General features: G+C 37.5%; 1 protein-coding gene across 2 annotated transcripts in view; it reads left to right on the top strand.

Moving 5' to 3' along the window:
• The window catches only part of LOC127620710 (anthrax toxin receptor 1-like), an 85,110-nt gene that overhangs the window by 14,200 nt on the left and 53,982 nt on the right, over window positions 1-16,928 (top strand). For both annotated transcript variants that reach the window (XM_052093907.1, XM_052093906.1), the window contains exons 5-11: window positions 3,005-3,086; window positions 3,348-3,381; window positions 3,767-3,846; window positions 6,370-6,438; window positions 8,398-8,478; window positions 11,187-11,247; window positions 12,010-12,108. In XM_052093907.1, the coding sequence (XP_051949867.1) occupies window positions 3,005-3,086; window positions 3,348-3,381; window positions 3,767-3,846; window positions 6,370-6,438; window positions 8,398-8,478; window positions 11,187-11,247; window positions 12,010-12,108 (506 nt within the window). The remainder of the gene's footprint in view (window positions 1-3,004; window positions 3,087-3,347; window positions 3,382-3,766; window positions 3,847-6,369; window positions 6,439-8,397; window positions 8,479-11,186; window positions 11,248-12,009; window positions 12,109-16,928) is intronic.

Genomic DNA, 16,928 nt, shown 5'->3' with positions numbered 1-16,928 from the left:
TAGAACAATTTCTTTCATTTGAGTTGATGAAACTTACACCTTTTAATGAAGCTGAATTGTTTTATTGTATTGAGTTTAATGAACTTGTCTCTTAAAATGAACTGAACTGGGCAGGGGATTTCTATTTCCAAGCATACTTTGCATGCCACTCGACAGGGAGAGTAAATGTTCAAATTAAGTGTTATATAATGTGTCTTTGTGCAAGATGAATGGAAAGTGGGAGACTTGTTAAGGTTTAATGTTTTGTGTTATTTAGAAGAGATACTGTACTGTTAAGATTTTTGGAGGTTACCATTATGGTAAAGAGTGGAGCTTGAGCTTAGTTGAAAAACAGCTACAAGTTAAAGATGTGCCACAGTATATTGCTTTACACATGCATGCATCAGCATGCTAGGATTCACTATGTTAGCTAGTATTTAAGTTGAGCTTATATTGTAAATTTAAGTTCAGCGAAAGAGTTAAATTTAAAGTGAAGTGTCATTATAATGCATGAGCTTGCTTACTCAGTATATCAAGTTAATCAACTGACATGCATGTGTAGCACAAAATCAAAATGTGAAAGTCCTATTGTGGAGCGGGGGGGGGGGCCGGGTCAGAACATCACGCGCCTGGTCCCCAATCGGCCTGATGAGGCGCACGAGGGATAAAGGCGGCCGGTGACGATGGTTCGAGAGAGAGAGAATTACGGGCATGTCCGTCATGTGTGTGCTTTTGGTTTGAGTTTAATTTAAATTATCATTTATGTTGACAAGCCGGTTCTCGCCTCCTCCTTGCCCATCCTTTAACTGTGTTACACGGTGCGAAAGGGAGAGAGAGAGGAGAGAGAGAGAAAAAGCTCACTCACCGGTTCTCTGATGTACCATTGCGTGGTCCTCGAACACTCCTCCACACTCTCTGGCAGACGACAGCCGCTCCTCTCCGGGCGAATCGGAGTCAAATCTCCAACCCCCAGCAGACAGAATGCCCCTCCGCTTTTCTGGCGGCACCTGGGGACATTCCTCCGCCCCTGGCAGTGGCCCTACCGCTCCAGGCGATTGGGGAGTTACTTCCCTCCTCCCCTCGCAGACGGCGGTCTTCACTCGACCCCTCCGCGTTTCTGGGGGATGGCAGGGCACTCCTCCACCCCTGGCAGCGGCTCCATTTGCTCCAGGAGGTCGGGGAATCCAGTCCCCACTCGCCCCGTGGACGGCGGCCGTTCACCGCATCCGGGCGGTCGGGCTACTCCGTCACCCGGCAGATGGCAGCGGCGCTCCCCAAGGTGGACGGCAGTGTCGAGGACTCTGTGACAGGCAACCCTCCTCCTTCCCGGGCTTCGGCACCAATGTAACACTGTTAAAGGATGGATGACCCAGCCCCGCCCCCCTCCGCTCCACACCTATTAACTTAAAAGTATTGATGTAACTAATTGCCTCCGTTTATTTTAGGTTTTGCTAACTTATTAACCCGTGAACATGTCTAGCTCAACCCCTATGTCCAAATGATTGCATTGGGTTCACAGCTGATATCTGGAAAAGTTTTGATTCTTTGGATGTATGGGTTTATTCTAACAAATTGTTTCAGTGTAACACTTTTATCAAACAATGAGGGCCAAGTCTGTCAGAATTGATTATGTGAGAATTACTGACCCATGAAGTATATGACAGAACTGCACATCTGCTATGAGCATTGTCTTCATAATTATTTCCAAAAGAGAACTTCCAAGACTTCAACATACGCTTCACAATTTATAAAGAAATGTCACTTTTGTGAGCTGCCTGTGCCAATAATCTGTATGCCTTTCCAATGTGTCCAGAGAAATGTTGGAAGTTTATTGCCTTCCTGCTATCTAGGTTTAACAAATGCCTGATTTCTAGTGTTTCTTTCTCTATTTTAGACTCTTCCAATAGCAAAAAGAATGCTTAATCTCTTTGAAGTGAATACTAATTATAAAAGAGGGACCTATTTAATGATAATGTGTCATCTTTTCATTTGGAAAGATCAGACTGCCTTGAACCAACAGACAAATAAAAAAAAAAAACATTTATAATACACATCAAAATCATCTTTGCTCATTAAGTACTTTAAGAAAGAAATACAAGGCCTACAATGGCATTCAGACATCATTGATGTCTTTAAATAGAGTTTCTGATCATAAAAAGCTGTGTACTCTATACAAGTATATAACTGTGTTTGTGATGCATTCATGTGCTGTTGGAATTATCCTACTTCCCACTTCTGAAGTGGTAATTAAATGTATGTTGCTTTCAAGTGCTTTGTTGTGGGAAAGAACAGGAAACATGGACGACGCCAAGTTCAGTCAACCATATTTGTTGAGGAACTTTTATTTTGGCACCATAATACATATTAGTCAGCTTGCTGACGATAATAGTATTTTGGTCAAATACAAGCTAATTTCATGGAGTAAAATTTTACAAATGGCTGCTGATATGCATAAATGAATATGACCGAAATAGCAAGTGCTAACAAATAGCTGTATTTATAAAAATAAATAAAACCTGTCATTCACCACAGAAACTGTACTATCCTCTGCTAAGTTGAAAGTTTACGTCTACTTCCAACTCGGAAACTCTGGTATCAAATTAACTCAAAGAGTTTCCTAGTAGTAATTACAACTTGAGGGGTTGTTCATGTGCAACTTCCAAGTGAGAAACTCATATTTACAATAATAACGATAGCATGTGAAGGCAGCCTTAATGTATCTCAATTGTTTTTCTTTGATATAAATGAGTGTAAAATCTCCTGCTTCTCAAATTTGTATTTCCTGAGAAAAAGACCTCAGTAATCTTGTTTGTGTTTCAGAAGAGATCTCAACAATGTCTCAAACTGTGCTCAAATTTCAGTATGAACTCCAACATTTCTCAGTAAATACTTCCAAGGCCAAATGATCTGATTTATGCCATCCACATCAATTTACAACTCTATACTCTTATATACTCATAAATATGTATTATTTTGGCCGTTATATATTCATTATTTTCTCTCTCTCTTTATATGCATTTGTCAGGGACTTAATTCGTATAGGTCTGGAGGAACTCCACAAAGTGCGTCCAGGTGGAGATACTTTCATGCACGAGGGTATTCAGAGGGTGAGTGAGCCAATAGGAACCATCTTGGCTCAGCAATACTGCCTATCCACATTAACATCAATAACATGCCTAAATAGCCTTCAAAAAGTTCAGGTTGTGTTTGGCCAGTCCTCAGACAAATTTAACTCAATAATCAAAACAACAAAACAACAAAAAACTTTATTTCTTACCTGTCAATGAAGTAACCAATCAGTGTGATCTACAGGAGATACTTGGAGTACACTTTTAAAATGTGTTATTCTTTCTTTTTTTTTCTACCAGGCAAGTGAACAGATTTACTACGGTAACACCGAGGGTAGGTACATTTAAAGTAAAACTTTAAAGAAAGTTTTGGCCAGTTTGGATTATCTTATATTTCAAAGTGGTCTTAACGGGGTTTAGAGATTGCAATGTGGTACTGGTCTTTTGTTGGTTATGGGACAACATTCCTGTCATACAAACTTAGTCCAATCTTTAACCCTGGTCCTAACCTTAACCATAATCTACCTCTAAAATCTGTAGAAATTATAAATTGCTAAGAATGTAGAAGAGCCCTGTAAAAATCTGATTGGTTGATAGGACTGTTCTTCAATGAATTTAAATGACTTGCTAGCTAGCTTCATGTTGCATGTTAAAGTTTTAAAATGTATTTTTGCCTGACATTAAAAGTTTTATGACAGAAACATTGTTTCTTTGTTAAGGATACCGCACAGCCAGTGTTATCATTGCCCTCACAGATGGTGAACTGCATGAAGATCTCTTCTATTATGCTGAAAGAGAGGTAAGAATGAAATCTTAATGGAGATGAAGTGGTCATATCAGTAGGAATCAAAATGTCTTTTCTCTCAAAGGTTAAAAACTCAAAACAGTCCAAGTTCTGCCTATTGGGTATTGAGAAACATGGCTCACCCAGTCACGGTGAGGTAATTAAGAGAATGTCAGAGGGATGCTGTTGTGCTGTTCTTGGCTGTGTGTAGAACCTGCTTATCTGCATATCCTTCGGAATGATCCAAACTCAGAAAAAAGTGGATAAAGACCCTGATCATTTCCGTCAGACCTTAACAGTTTGTTTTAGCGCTGACTGCTTTGTGAACCTGACACAATGTAATACAGGCTTTGCTAAGAGGCCCCTAAAGCTGAAGTGTGCTATTTCTGCGCCACTAGCGCCTCCAAACGGAGTTGCAAAAATAACTTTTGTTTTCAAAACTTTCTGACATTCAAAGCTTTCTAAATGCGCATGAATAATCTAAGCTTTCTGAATTTCTGAATAATTAGTGTACTGTTTTTTACTTATTGAATACACCATTCAAACACTTACAGTGTAGGTTGGAAAAAGTATGTGAACTCCTAGGCTAATGACAACATTATTAGAGTCAGGAGTTGGCAAACCTGGCATCTAATTAATGAAATGACATTGGAGGTGTGGGTTAGAGCTACTATGACTTTTTTTTAAACATTTTAAGTTTGCTTTTCACAAGAAGCATTTGCTGACATTGACCATGCCTCACAAAAAACAGATCTCAGAATGCCTACAATCAATAATTGTTGCTTTGCATAAAGCTGGAAAGGGTTAAAAAGTTGCCTCGAAGAGCTTAGATATTCATCTGTCCACAGTTAGACCAACTGTCTTTAAATGGAGACGTTACGATACTAGTACTGTGTTTACTCTCCCTAGAAGTAGCTGTCTGGCCAAGATGACTCAAAGGGCACACCACAGAGTGCCCAATGAGGTAAAAATATCCCTAGAGTGAAAGTTAAAGAGGGAATCATTGGGACTGGTTAACATCTCTTCATGAGTCTATTATACTGAAAACATTAAACAGGCATGGTGTCCATGGCAGGACACCACAAAGGAAGTCACTGCTTTGCTTTCCAACAAAAACATTGCTGCATGCCTTAAGGTTACCAAAGACCATCTTGACCCTCCACAATGCTACTGGGAAAATATTTTGTGGACTGATATAACTAAGTTTGAATTGTTAGGGAAGGAAATGCAGCACTACATATGATGTAAAAAGGTCACCACATACCAACATGAAAACATCATCCCAAGGGTGAAGAACGGTGAAGGGAACATCATGATTTGGGACTGCTTTGGCACCTAGACAGCTTTCCATAATCGAGGAAAATGCATCAAGATATCCTTCATGATAATGTCAGGGTGGCTGTGCACCAACTGAAGCTCAGCAGAAGTTAAATGATGCAGAAGGACAATGACCCTAAACATTGAAGTAAGTCCACTACAGAATGGCTTCAATAAAAGAAAGTCCACCTTTTGAAGTGGCCCAGTCAGAGTGCAGACCTTAACCCAATAGAGATGCTGTGGAATGATGCTAAGGAATGACCTCAAGAGAGCCGTTCAAACCAGACATCCTAAGGCAATGTCTACATTAATCTACAGAAAACGTTTCAAAACGCTCTCCGTCCACACTAACGTTTTCAAGCATTTTCCAAATGTTGCTCATCCACATTGAAACGTATGAAAAAGCTTAAATCATGTTATCATGAAAATCCCCTCTGGATGTACGGTCTGAAACACAATTGTCCTCGTGTTCCGTTGCCAGACACCAATTCCGAGTAAACTTCCCTTCTCCTTTGAAGGAATGCAATGTGAAGGTTGTACAAAGTGCCATTTATTTTTTAACAACGCTATCAAAGTGAGTATCAGGCACAACAGTGCCGTATAACACAGGCCGACATCTTGATTTTTTGGTTGGATAGATCACATGCCTAAAAATGCGTCATCGTTTTCCAAAGCATCCGTTTGAACAGTCCACACTACAACGCGAAAACGCCGTTTTCAAATGTATCCACTTTGGGGTGCGTTTTCAAAAAGCTCAGTTTTCATGGACAAAAACAATATCTCAGTGTGGACGGAAGGCCAAAACGGAGAGAAAAAGATGAGGTTTCAAACGAAAACATATTAGTGTGGACTAGGCCTAAGCATATGGCTGAGTTGAAGCTGTTCTGTAAGGAAGAATGGTCCAAAATTGCTTCTGAATGTTCAGGTCTAATGCGCAGCTACAAGAAACGCATGGTTGAGGTTATTTCTGCCAAAGGAGAATCGACAAGTTATTAAATCCAAGGGTTCACTTACTTTTTCCACAGCACTGTGAATGTTTAATGGGATGTATTCAATAAATCTGTTATAATCCATATCTGTTATAATAACCCAACAGATAGGTATTATCCTCTTCATAGATGTTCACCTTTGCCAGTAAGTGCCAAATCATGAGGTGTGATCATGAAGCAGTTAATGGCTAATAGACTACACATGTAAACAGTTTCTGTGTGTATCCCTCAGGCCAATCGTTCCCGCAGTCTGGGTGCCTCTGTGTACTGTGTGGGGGTCAAGGACTTCAATGAGACTCAGGTTTGTGTATTGCAGTCACACTTTTCTTTGAGCATGTGAAACCACTTTGAACCCCGCAAAAAATATGGGCAACAGGATATGACGCCATGCTCTAGGGCTTCTGTTTTTTTAAATAAATTATACAAATAATAATACATTCAAAATCTTAAAATACATAATCTACTCCACCTTCCCGCAACACTGCAGCTTTGAAGTTGGTACTCTTTGTATTGAGACAAGAGGTCAATATGTGACGTTTGAATCCTTTAACGGTAAAACAAATCAATTTGGTATGAATTCCCAGATCATAGTTCGCCAAACTAGACATGTATACGCAGTGAAAGACAAACCGTCTACACAAGTGATTTTTTTGCTGCTGTTATTCGGGTTTATATCTATGAATGTAAGTGAATGGAACACAAATATCTAGTCTAGTGACCACACCTTTACACTTGTGTTGTGTTCGTGGGTCAAAAATGACCGGTCCACTAAGATTGTTAATAAATCTCTCATACTGCATATATTCTCCCAAGAAATTGCATGAGATATTTTTGACAACTTCTTTTTTAATAATTATGTCATACATATGTACGTACATAGTTTTTTAACATATTTAAAAATATATATATTTTTATTGATAGAAGGATTCATAGAACTGAGCTTATTCTGGGCTAGTGGGCAGCACTCACTGCAGAAAATTAATTGTAATTATTATGTAATAAATTAATACTTACTTGCTTGATCTTAAAAAAAAATAGGTGTTGTTTTAAAGCATAGAATCTGGGCACAACAATGCATATAGCTGATCCTAACAATTCTCAAAAATGCTTTTTAATTGCCTGACAAATTAGAGCTGTTTTGATTTCATGATTTGCAAAAAATTTTATCCCAACAATTATATTCAGAGTTGGTTAAAACATGAGATGAGATGTGATAGCCATGTGCTTTAAATTGCTGGAAATGTCTCGTTTAGTAAAATGCAATGAGCAAATTTGTTTCACTCTGAGGTCAAACTGTAGTGAGTATTAGTGTATGAAATTCCTACTGACACATATTAATATAACTAGAAATGTCACAATTTTCCTTATTACTTCCTGAAACATTCTTATAACATAAAAATGTACATATTGTGACTTAAAGCAGACTATCCTGATTCAAACGAGCCCAAACACAACATAATAGAAGTAGTTCTTTAAATATTTCTCAAACAGTGTACATGGAAAAATTATGCACAAAAGGTCACTCAACACATGATGTGTGTGCGTAAGTGAGCGAGCGAGCGTGCGTGCGTGCGAGCATGCGTGTGTGTGTATGTCCGAGGATGTGCTAATCTAAAGTATTGGGATGCTGCTGAACCATAATATTTCTGTTTTCCAATAGCTGTTGAGTGTAACAAAGTGAAATAAAGCCAATAAAATATTAAAAACATCTAGTAAGTGGCAGATCTGGGGATGGAAATTAATTGTTGATGAGAGAGGTCAACAGAGAATGGCCAGACTGGTTTGAACTGACAAAGTTCATATATATATATATATATATATATATATATATATATATATATATATATATATATATCAATTAAATTTTTGTCTGCAACAAATCTACCAAAAACTTACAAAAATTGCCATGGTATTACATGGTAATTATGGGTCAAGGTCCCATAGTAATGCAATAATTTATGTGCCATACGTCTCCATAAAAACATTATTGTTATTCTTTGTCATACTTCTGCCATGTAAATGCCATGGTACATTCAGCATCATGGTATATATCTTATGTCAGAAAGTAATTTTGTATTAAAGGTCAATATTTACCCCTAAACTTGATTTCTGACCCATACTGTATTGAAAGTTCTATGGTAATAGGTTACCCTTCTAAAATATAACCCACACAGAACAGACTTAAAATCAGGCTTGAAATCAAGTTCAAGTTATTTTTGTGTTGATTTCACACAATTTGTCTTGGTTTTACCTTCCATAGCTGGCCAAAATTGCTGACAGCAAAGATCATGTCTTCCCAGTAAATGATGGCTTCGAAGCTCTCCAAGGAGTCATTGATTCGGTAAGAGCCTTTAAAGAGGCAGTTTAATATCATTTAGATGTGTATTGATTTTGTATTTTATTGTGATGAAATGGTGGATTGTATTCCTTATGAGAAAATGTTATTACTGAGGGAAATCATTATACATGATCATTAATCACACACCTTGTTTATATTCCATTCTTATTGCGGAATTTTGTGCTCAATATAAATCTTTTGGAACAGTGGAACAGGTTTAGAAATAGAGCAATGGCTGTTTAAGGGAGAAGCCATATGCTTGGCCATTCAGTGGTCTCACTTGATTTTGGACAGGACATTTTCATTAAAAAGAAAGAAAGAAAGAAAACAGGAAGAACAGAAAAACATGGAAACGAAGAACAACAAACAAGAATATTCATTCAGTCCAGTCGGAAGACTTTTGATTTCTTCCAGTATCAGTATTCTAAGAAAGCCCTGCCTTGCCCTTGCTCAACTGCTTTGATCCTGCAGTTGACTGGAGTCTGCACAAACAAGATCAAAGCCTGCTCACTGTATCTTTTTTTTCTTCCTTTTTTTTTTTTGCTATGAAAGGTATTGATTTATATTTTTTTTAACTTCGAAGCTGATGTGGAAGAAGAGATGTTTGGGTGAAGACTCGTCTTATCCAGAGGTGGACTGTTTCATGAGCTTAGACTGGGGTCTGTCCAGCTGGCCTCCATCTGCTACCAATTAGCTGTATGCTGAAAGCTCTTGACTGTTACTCTCAGGAGAAGAAGGCAAAGTGTTGTAAATCAGCAGGGTCCTTGGGATCTTAAAGCATAATTCCAGAGATGACAGACAAACTGGGTAGACATGTAGATCAAAACAACCTCACACACATAGGTGGTGGTATGGACTGATGAAGACTACTTCCAGGACAACAAGAGGAAAAGACGAATTAAACAGATGTACATTTCAAAACAAAAAACACCACAAGAGGATTGTTGTGTTGGGGCACTGGCAGGGGTGGACTTGCATAGTCATTGTGCAAAAAAACTAAAAATGGGTAACACTATGTAGTAATGTTTAGAAAGGGGTTCATATATATGTATGTGTATGTGTATATATATATATATATATATATATATATATATATATATATATATATATATATATATATATATAGCTCTATCAAATTGTTTATGTTTCCAGGAATGTTGGTTATTCATGTTTTTGAGATGTTACAGACATTACATCAGAATTTAGCATAAATACTTCTGATTAAAAGTAATGACCAGCATCATCCAATCACTGCCAACCATGTTAAAATACAATTTTGCATGAAACATTCTGAATCTATTTGCTGATTACCGTTGTCCCATGTGGGCCAAACATGTTGTGGGCCAAGACAAGTGCATACACTTGGCTGCATAGGAAAGATATAGGATGCTCCCTTGCTTCCCAATTAGGGAATGACTTAACCTCCAGTGTGCTGTCTGTCTGCACTGTTCTCAGAACAGTTCGAAATGCACCATATTTTCATCTTAACTCAATATAAAGCCTCTGAAAGCAACATTTTCCAGCTTTTGGATGCATCCATTGATTCTCAATCTGATAATGCACAGTAAATACAGAATATTTTAAGAAAATGATCCTATAGTCCATGTACATGGTAATTGTTTTTAACAGCGAGCCGTTTTGCGATACATCGATGAAATGTTTAAAATGGCATATTGAATGAAACTAGAGACTCTTCTATTTTTATTGTAAAAAACGTAATAAGGTTTCTTAACAGATGTCGTTTTGTTGCCGTTTCTCCCAAAGACAAACTCAGCTGAGATCTGTGCCATGTTTTGTTGTCATATAACCCGTGGTGCATCGAAAGTTTAACTCTTAAATGACAGACTAGAGTCTCCTGAACTGAGATCAGACTTTACATATAAAGGATTTTAGATGCGGGTCTCAGGAGGATAATAACATTAATAAAAGAAGGCGACTTTCATGCAGTACATGCAAAATAGTTAGCGATTTTACCTAACATGTTATAAATGCTTAATAACACTTATTCAACATGAATAAACTACAAAAATGTACCTTAATGTGAGGTGGACATGTATGATGCATTTGTTAAGGAGTTGCCAACAATAAAAAGCTATGTATATAAAGTTTAGAATGGTTTAATGTTCATCAGTCTTTATTATATGAATATGCTGTGACTGAATGAAGACCTGAAAAATGTTTTAGCAGAGGGCTTTAGGTATCTAGGATTGGGTATGTTGGGACACCACATTACAAGATATAATAGTAATACATAGAAGCACAAAGCGGACAGTAGCTAAATTAGATAATCCTTCCTTTTAATCTCACTATAATAATCAATTTTTGCTGCATTGTGACATATCATGAATTGGTGCATTTTTATGTTGTTGTATTTTTTATCAAAATAAGTATGAATAACTGGATTAAGCATTTAAACAGTAACATGTAAGTAAAATGCTCACCATTTGGCAAGAACTGAAAGAAAGTCATGTGGTTATAATCATATATTATACATTATAATGCATTTGTAAATTACTTATTATTCATTGCTAAATGGTAAGTGTTACCAAAAATGTCAGTGGAACTTCTTCCCCATTCATTGTTCCCAACCATGTTGTAGTGATACTATTTCATGAATGTATAAGGGCTTTGGAAATATAGAGATTAGTTCTCTTAAATAAAGCATAAAAATAAACAACCATCCACTAATTTCCATTTTCTGTGTCTGTCAGATCTTGAAAAAATCATGCATTGAGATCCTTGCAGCAGAACCTTCCAGTATCTGTGCTGGAGGTGAGTAAAATTTTATGGATCTCTGATGGATCTCACTAGATCAACCTTGGCTTGGCTTCACAGCTCAGCTTCAGGCAAACTCTGTTCTAGTGGGGGCAAAGACCCAACAGAACTGGTGAGCTGGCTAAAAACCAACAGTACCAAACAATCAGCTAACACATAATATGTTTGTCAGGCTTGACAATGGCCACAATAACAATGTACAAGTCACCATCTGCACAAAAGATCATGTCAAATGCTGAATTGAGGTTGCTAAATGAGCAATGTATGTTTGAAGATTGGTTCTTGAAAGATTCCTTCCTGTCAACAACCCCTGAGATGTTGTAAGTTACCTTGCAATTGATTGCTTTAACACAAGGCATTTATATAATACTATTGCATAGACAAAGTCACTCATACAGAGGCTAAACTTTGATTGGCTAGCATGAATAAACTTTTAATGAGCCCAATGTTTCCTTTAAAACCAGACTTTTAAGCATAAAGTAAACACAAAGCGAATTTGTAAGTCTCAAAATGCACTTAAAATTCAAAACAAAACAAACTGAAGATCTGATTTGTCGGTACTGTGCAGTCTTATTTTATCTACTATGTTAATCTTTTGTGCTCTGTGGTTTTCGGCTGTTTATTCAGACAAATAAATGTAATTTATTCGTCTTTCCCTAGACAAATTGATTTTGAATTGAACAGATTTGTTTTGATGTAACTGACCATAAACTATTGCCACAATTTAACATTGGTTTGCATTAACTTCCTGTCTTGTAGAGGCATTCCAAGTCGTTGTGAGAGGAAATGGATTCCTTCATGCTAGAAACGTGGACAAGGTTCTTTGCAGCTTCAGAATTAATGACACCCTTACCAGAAGTAAGTACAATGGCACAGTTATATCAGTTAGTAATTCAGTCACATTAACAATGGTCATGTTTTTTTTAAAAGAACTAGGTCGCGAGTACAAGCGGCCGAAATGGGCTTCCTCAGAAGGGTGGCGGGCTTCTCCCTTAGAGATAGGGTGAGGAGCTCAGTCATCCGTGAGGAGCTCGGAGTAGAGCCGCTGCTCCTTTGCGTTGAAAGGAGTCAGTTGAGGTGGTTTGGGCATCTGGTAAGGATGCCCCCTGGCCGCCTCCCTAGGGAGGTGTTTCAGGCACGTCCAGCTGGGAGGAGGCCTCGGGGAAGACCCAGGACTAGGTGGAGAGATTACATCTCCACACTGGCCTGGGAACGCCTCGGGTCGCCCAGTCAGAGCTGGTTAATGTGGCTCGGGATAGGGAAGTTTGGGGCCCCCTGCTGGAGCAGCTGCCCCCGCGACCCGACTTCGGATAAGCGGTTGAAGATGGATGGATGGATGGATGGATGTTTTTTTTACCAGATTTTACCAGCTAAAGATGTTGCCGTAAAAATGCAGCGACCATGTTTCAGGCATTACAGGATGTCATTTTGGTGCCTGAATATTTTACAGCTCATTACCGCATATATATCATGAAATGGCATACTGTTGATATACCAACTTAATGGAACTACAAAAATCTGCTTTGCACTTTTATATGTACTATGTACAGGTGGTAAAACAAACCTAGTCTCATATAATGAACGTTACCAACTAAATTTTTACTGCTTTCAACTTTTTGCTGCAGCTTCCTGCTGAAATGAACACTAGAGGCGCTACAACAACTGCGATTTATTCACTTTCACAAATCGCGACTACAATGTCTGTTGATGACTTTATGAATTTAACACTGATTTCTCGCTCTATTACTCACACCCTGCAATGTTATTATATAAAAACACATACTCTAATGCATAATTTGAAAAATTATCAATTTTAACACTTGCATTACAGACCAACCTTCATTTACACACATATTACAACATGGTTAGCTTGCGCTGTAGCTCACCTGATAGACTGTTGGACTTTAGACTCTGAGACTGAGCCTCGAGCCCAGCCAAGGATGATTTTAATGTCGAATTTGAGCCAGGTTTAGGTGTTGGTTTAAGGTAAGGATGTCAGATTTGTTTACCTCTCATTTATCTTTTAGGACATTATTGGTTAGGTTTAGGCTAAAGTTTTAGGTTACATAGGTACGTTTTACTCATTAAAAGACTAATCTAATATTCACCTTAAAACCCTCATCTGATTACAATATCATTTCACTCGCTTTTGGCTCCCCTGCTGGACATTTCACTGGGAAACTGCAGCCAAACATGTAAAGAAGCACATACTTTTGTTTTGAAAATGTTTGTTTTGAAAAATGTTGCCATAGTCACGTTAATTTCATGAGATCAGGCTGGGTAAAACATAAGGCCATATGATGACTTCACAATTTATGTATAGATAGTGTCATTAACACAAACACAAAAAACCATCAGGGTAACGTGAAACAACATTTTTTTAATTTATTTTACAGCTTCATAAGTGTGTAAAGAAATACCAGTCTTAGTTCTTTTAATACTTAATTTTTAAGTGACAATGCTGAATTAGTTGCTTGGAGACATCTATGCTGCACACATCACTGGATCTATTAAAACTATTACAAAGGACATAAATGTTAAGTCGAACAACAGCAGTATTATGTAAGACATTTCCATGACTTCTTAAAGCAATAACCATATGGTTGGCATGATTCAAGTCCGAATCTATAAACCCTTCTGATTAGCTATCATATTTTCACCAAGCTTCCCAGAGGTCTAGCTTACACAGAAACTTTGGAATACCTTACCGTGATCAGATAAATGCCAGTCCCATTTGTTTTTTATAATTGTTGTTTTTAAATGGTACATTTGGATTTACAGCATGGATTCCTACCAGATAAAGGCAGTGGTGGACAGTGACGAAGTAAATGTAATTTGTTACTGTACTTAAGTAGCTTTTTTGCGTATCTGTACTTTACTGAAGTATTTAAATTTGGGGAGACTTTTACTTTAACTCCACTACATTTCAAAGTCAAATAGCTTACTTTTTACTCTTCTACATTTTCAAAATCAGTCGTTCCTTTTTATTTATGAGTGGATAAAAATGTAACTGGTCAATGGAGCCACCAATCACAATACAGCGTGCGCACGCTTTGTTTTGAACTTGCCTTGGCGGCATCTACTAAGCGCGAACCAGGGGTGTGTTTCCCAAAAGCATCGTTAGCCAACTATGGTCGCAAGTTCCGTCGTTATCGTCATAGTTCAACGAGTCGGTGTTTCCCGAAACCATCGTTCCAACGAACATTCGCAAACAGCATCGCAGAGTTGTGTGGTTGGAACGACAGCTCTCGACCTGTGGTTAGAAGCAGAGTTTCTTGCTATTATAACATGTGGGCTTAATAAATTATTATCTTGAGCCAAATAAGCAAGATGACATTCAGTACAATCAGTATCTTTTATTTAGAAGACATACAAATGTCCTTTATGTCTTTTAGTCTGTCAGTAGATTTAAAGCACCGTTTTTGAAGAGTGCGCATGTGTGAACGTGCTCTAGTGCGTAAGAACGAGCCTATGATTGAATCTGGAAATAAAGCAAATAACTGAGAAAAATATGAGATAGTCCTCAGATGACATGTCCGTAATTTATAGCAAAACATCTAGCATTAATTCGATCGCAAACAGATTCATTAAAAGTAGTTTTTACTCCACCACATGTGTGACATCATTAACCAACGTGGTTGAACAACCAATTTCGCGACAATACGGTTTCGGGAAACAGTCGTGACTAGCAAGTTGATTTCTTCAACAGTGCATCGTACTACGGTAGTGGAGCAGTAAGTTACGTTGTTGTACGGGAAATGCACCCCAGAGCCGTTAAATATGAGAGTTGCGAACATCTCGCCGCCGCGTGGTCACGTGATTCGTGTAGCTCTCAATAGTTCCAAACAAATTGCGTTGCCAATGATTTTAAGCGGGGCAGAGAGCAGCAGCTATTATTGCAGCAATTATCTGTAAATATTGACGCATAATGTACATTGCTTATTATGTTGACACTAAAATGACTTGCATATAATAGCATTTTTTTTATGGGGAGTAGCAGAAACACTGCATTAATACATTTTTGTGTTTAATTTTGGAGGGAAATTGGCTGCTCCCATAACATAGAATATATATATATATATGTATGTGTGTGCGCATGCGTGTGTGTGTGTATATATATATATGTGTGCGTGTGTGTGTGTGTATATATATATATGTGTGTATATATATGTGTGTATATGTGTGTGTATATATATGTGTGCGTGTGTGTGTGTGTATATATATATATATATATATTTAATGGCATTGTGCAAGTTTATGTGAATGTATCATAACATTCGGATGTTAATAATTATGACCATAGACACTCGAGAAAAATATATACAGTAAATACTGTAAATATATTATACCTTATGGGAACAGTCCCCTTCCCTCCAAAATTAAACACACATAAAATGTATTCAATTCAAATATATATAGATATACATCTGACTAATTAATGTAATTTTATTAATAGATTGGTGTGCCAAGAGTGACATTAGTCTTCATGTAGACTGAGTTAAGCAAGAGTCTTGTGACAAATTATAATAGGACATTATGGCCATAAAAATTCATAGTACTTGGATACTTAAGTACATTTGAAGGCAAATACTTTTGTACTTTTACTCAAGTGAATGTTTAAAGGCACTACTTTTACTTGAGTAATATTTTACCTTGAGTATCTTTACTTTAACTCAAGTACATGGTATGTGTACTTCGTCCACCACTGGATAAAGGAGATATAAGGTGGAAAGAGTGCCACACAAGAGGCAAAGAGAGTTAGCAAAGTCCTTCAGGCTAATGTCAGCTCTACCCCTTGCGTTTTTTTACTGTAGGTTTGATGTTTAATCAGGATCCACATTCATTTCTTGTACACGACACTATTGCAGAGCAGATTAGTCGCGTGCCCTCACCCTCATGCCATTCCAAACATGTATTATTTTCTTTCTTATGCAGAAACAGAAGGAAAATATTTATGAATATCCCGGTCTGTCTTTTTAATACAATGGGAGTTGAAAAGCCCACCGGCGGATTCAAAAGGGGGCGCTATGTCATGAAAATATTTTACGCTTAAAATGCTCAAACTTTTTCAGGCAAATGGGGTATCATTTGAAAGCTTATAATCAGTACTTTTCATAGATAACCATAACTTCTGCAATTATGTTACATAAAATAACAAAAGGTCTGAATTTTTTTTTGTGACAAATCAGCGCCACCTAGTGGTCATGTGGTGGAAATGTTAATATTAATATAAAAGTCTTTTAAATAGCACTTATACGTTTTGTAAAAGTTTTCAAAAAAATGTACCATTGTTTACGTGTCTATAAGCTTGCTTGTTTGAATAATCCAATGTTATATCTTAGTCCAGAAAAAAATGTGTGATACAGCAGGAAAAGTATGCTAAACAAATCGTTGAAAATATATGGTATCGACTATTGATGATAACATCAAAGGAGGGTCTCAGATTTCCAATGACACTTAGATTAAGCTTCTAGCCTACACAAAGGCTGAGATATTTTATGAAATAATGGGGGTGGTGCATGAAATTAAAATTAGACTGAATGTCTATGGACGAGCACATCTGTGTGGCTAATTTCAAGTCCTTTTTCCGTGACAATTTTCACATCTTTGGTACATTAAAGAGTGCAATGATAGAAGCTCATTTACAGTGGCATGACGAGAACTTGTGTTGTGTTCAG

Source organism: Xyrauchen texanus, chromosome 27 (genome assembly GCF_025860055.1).
Source record: "Xyrauchen texanus isolate HMW12.3.18 chromosome 27, RBS_HiC_50CHRs, whole genome shotgun sequence".
In the NCBI taxonomy this organism is placed as follows: Eukaryota; Metazoa; Chordata; class Actinopteri; order Cypriniformes; family Catostomidae; genus Xyrauchen; species Xyrauchen texanus.
This window is presented reverse-complemented; position numbering and strand designations above follow the sequence as displayed.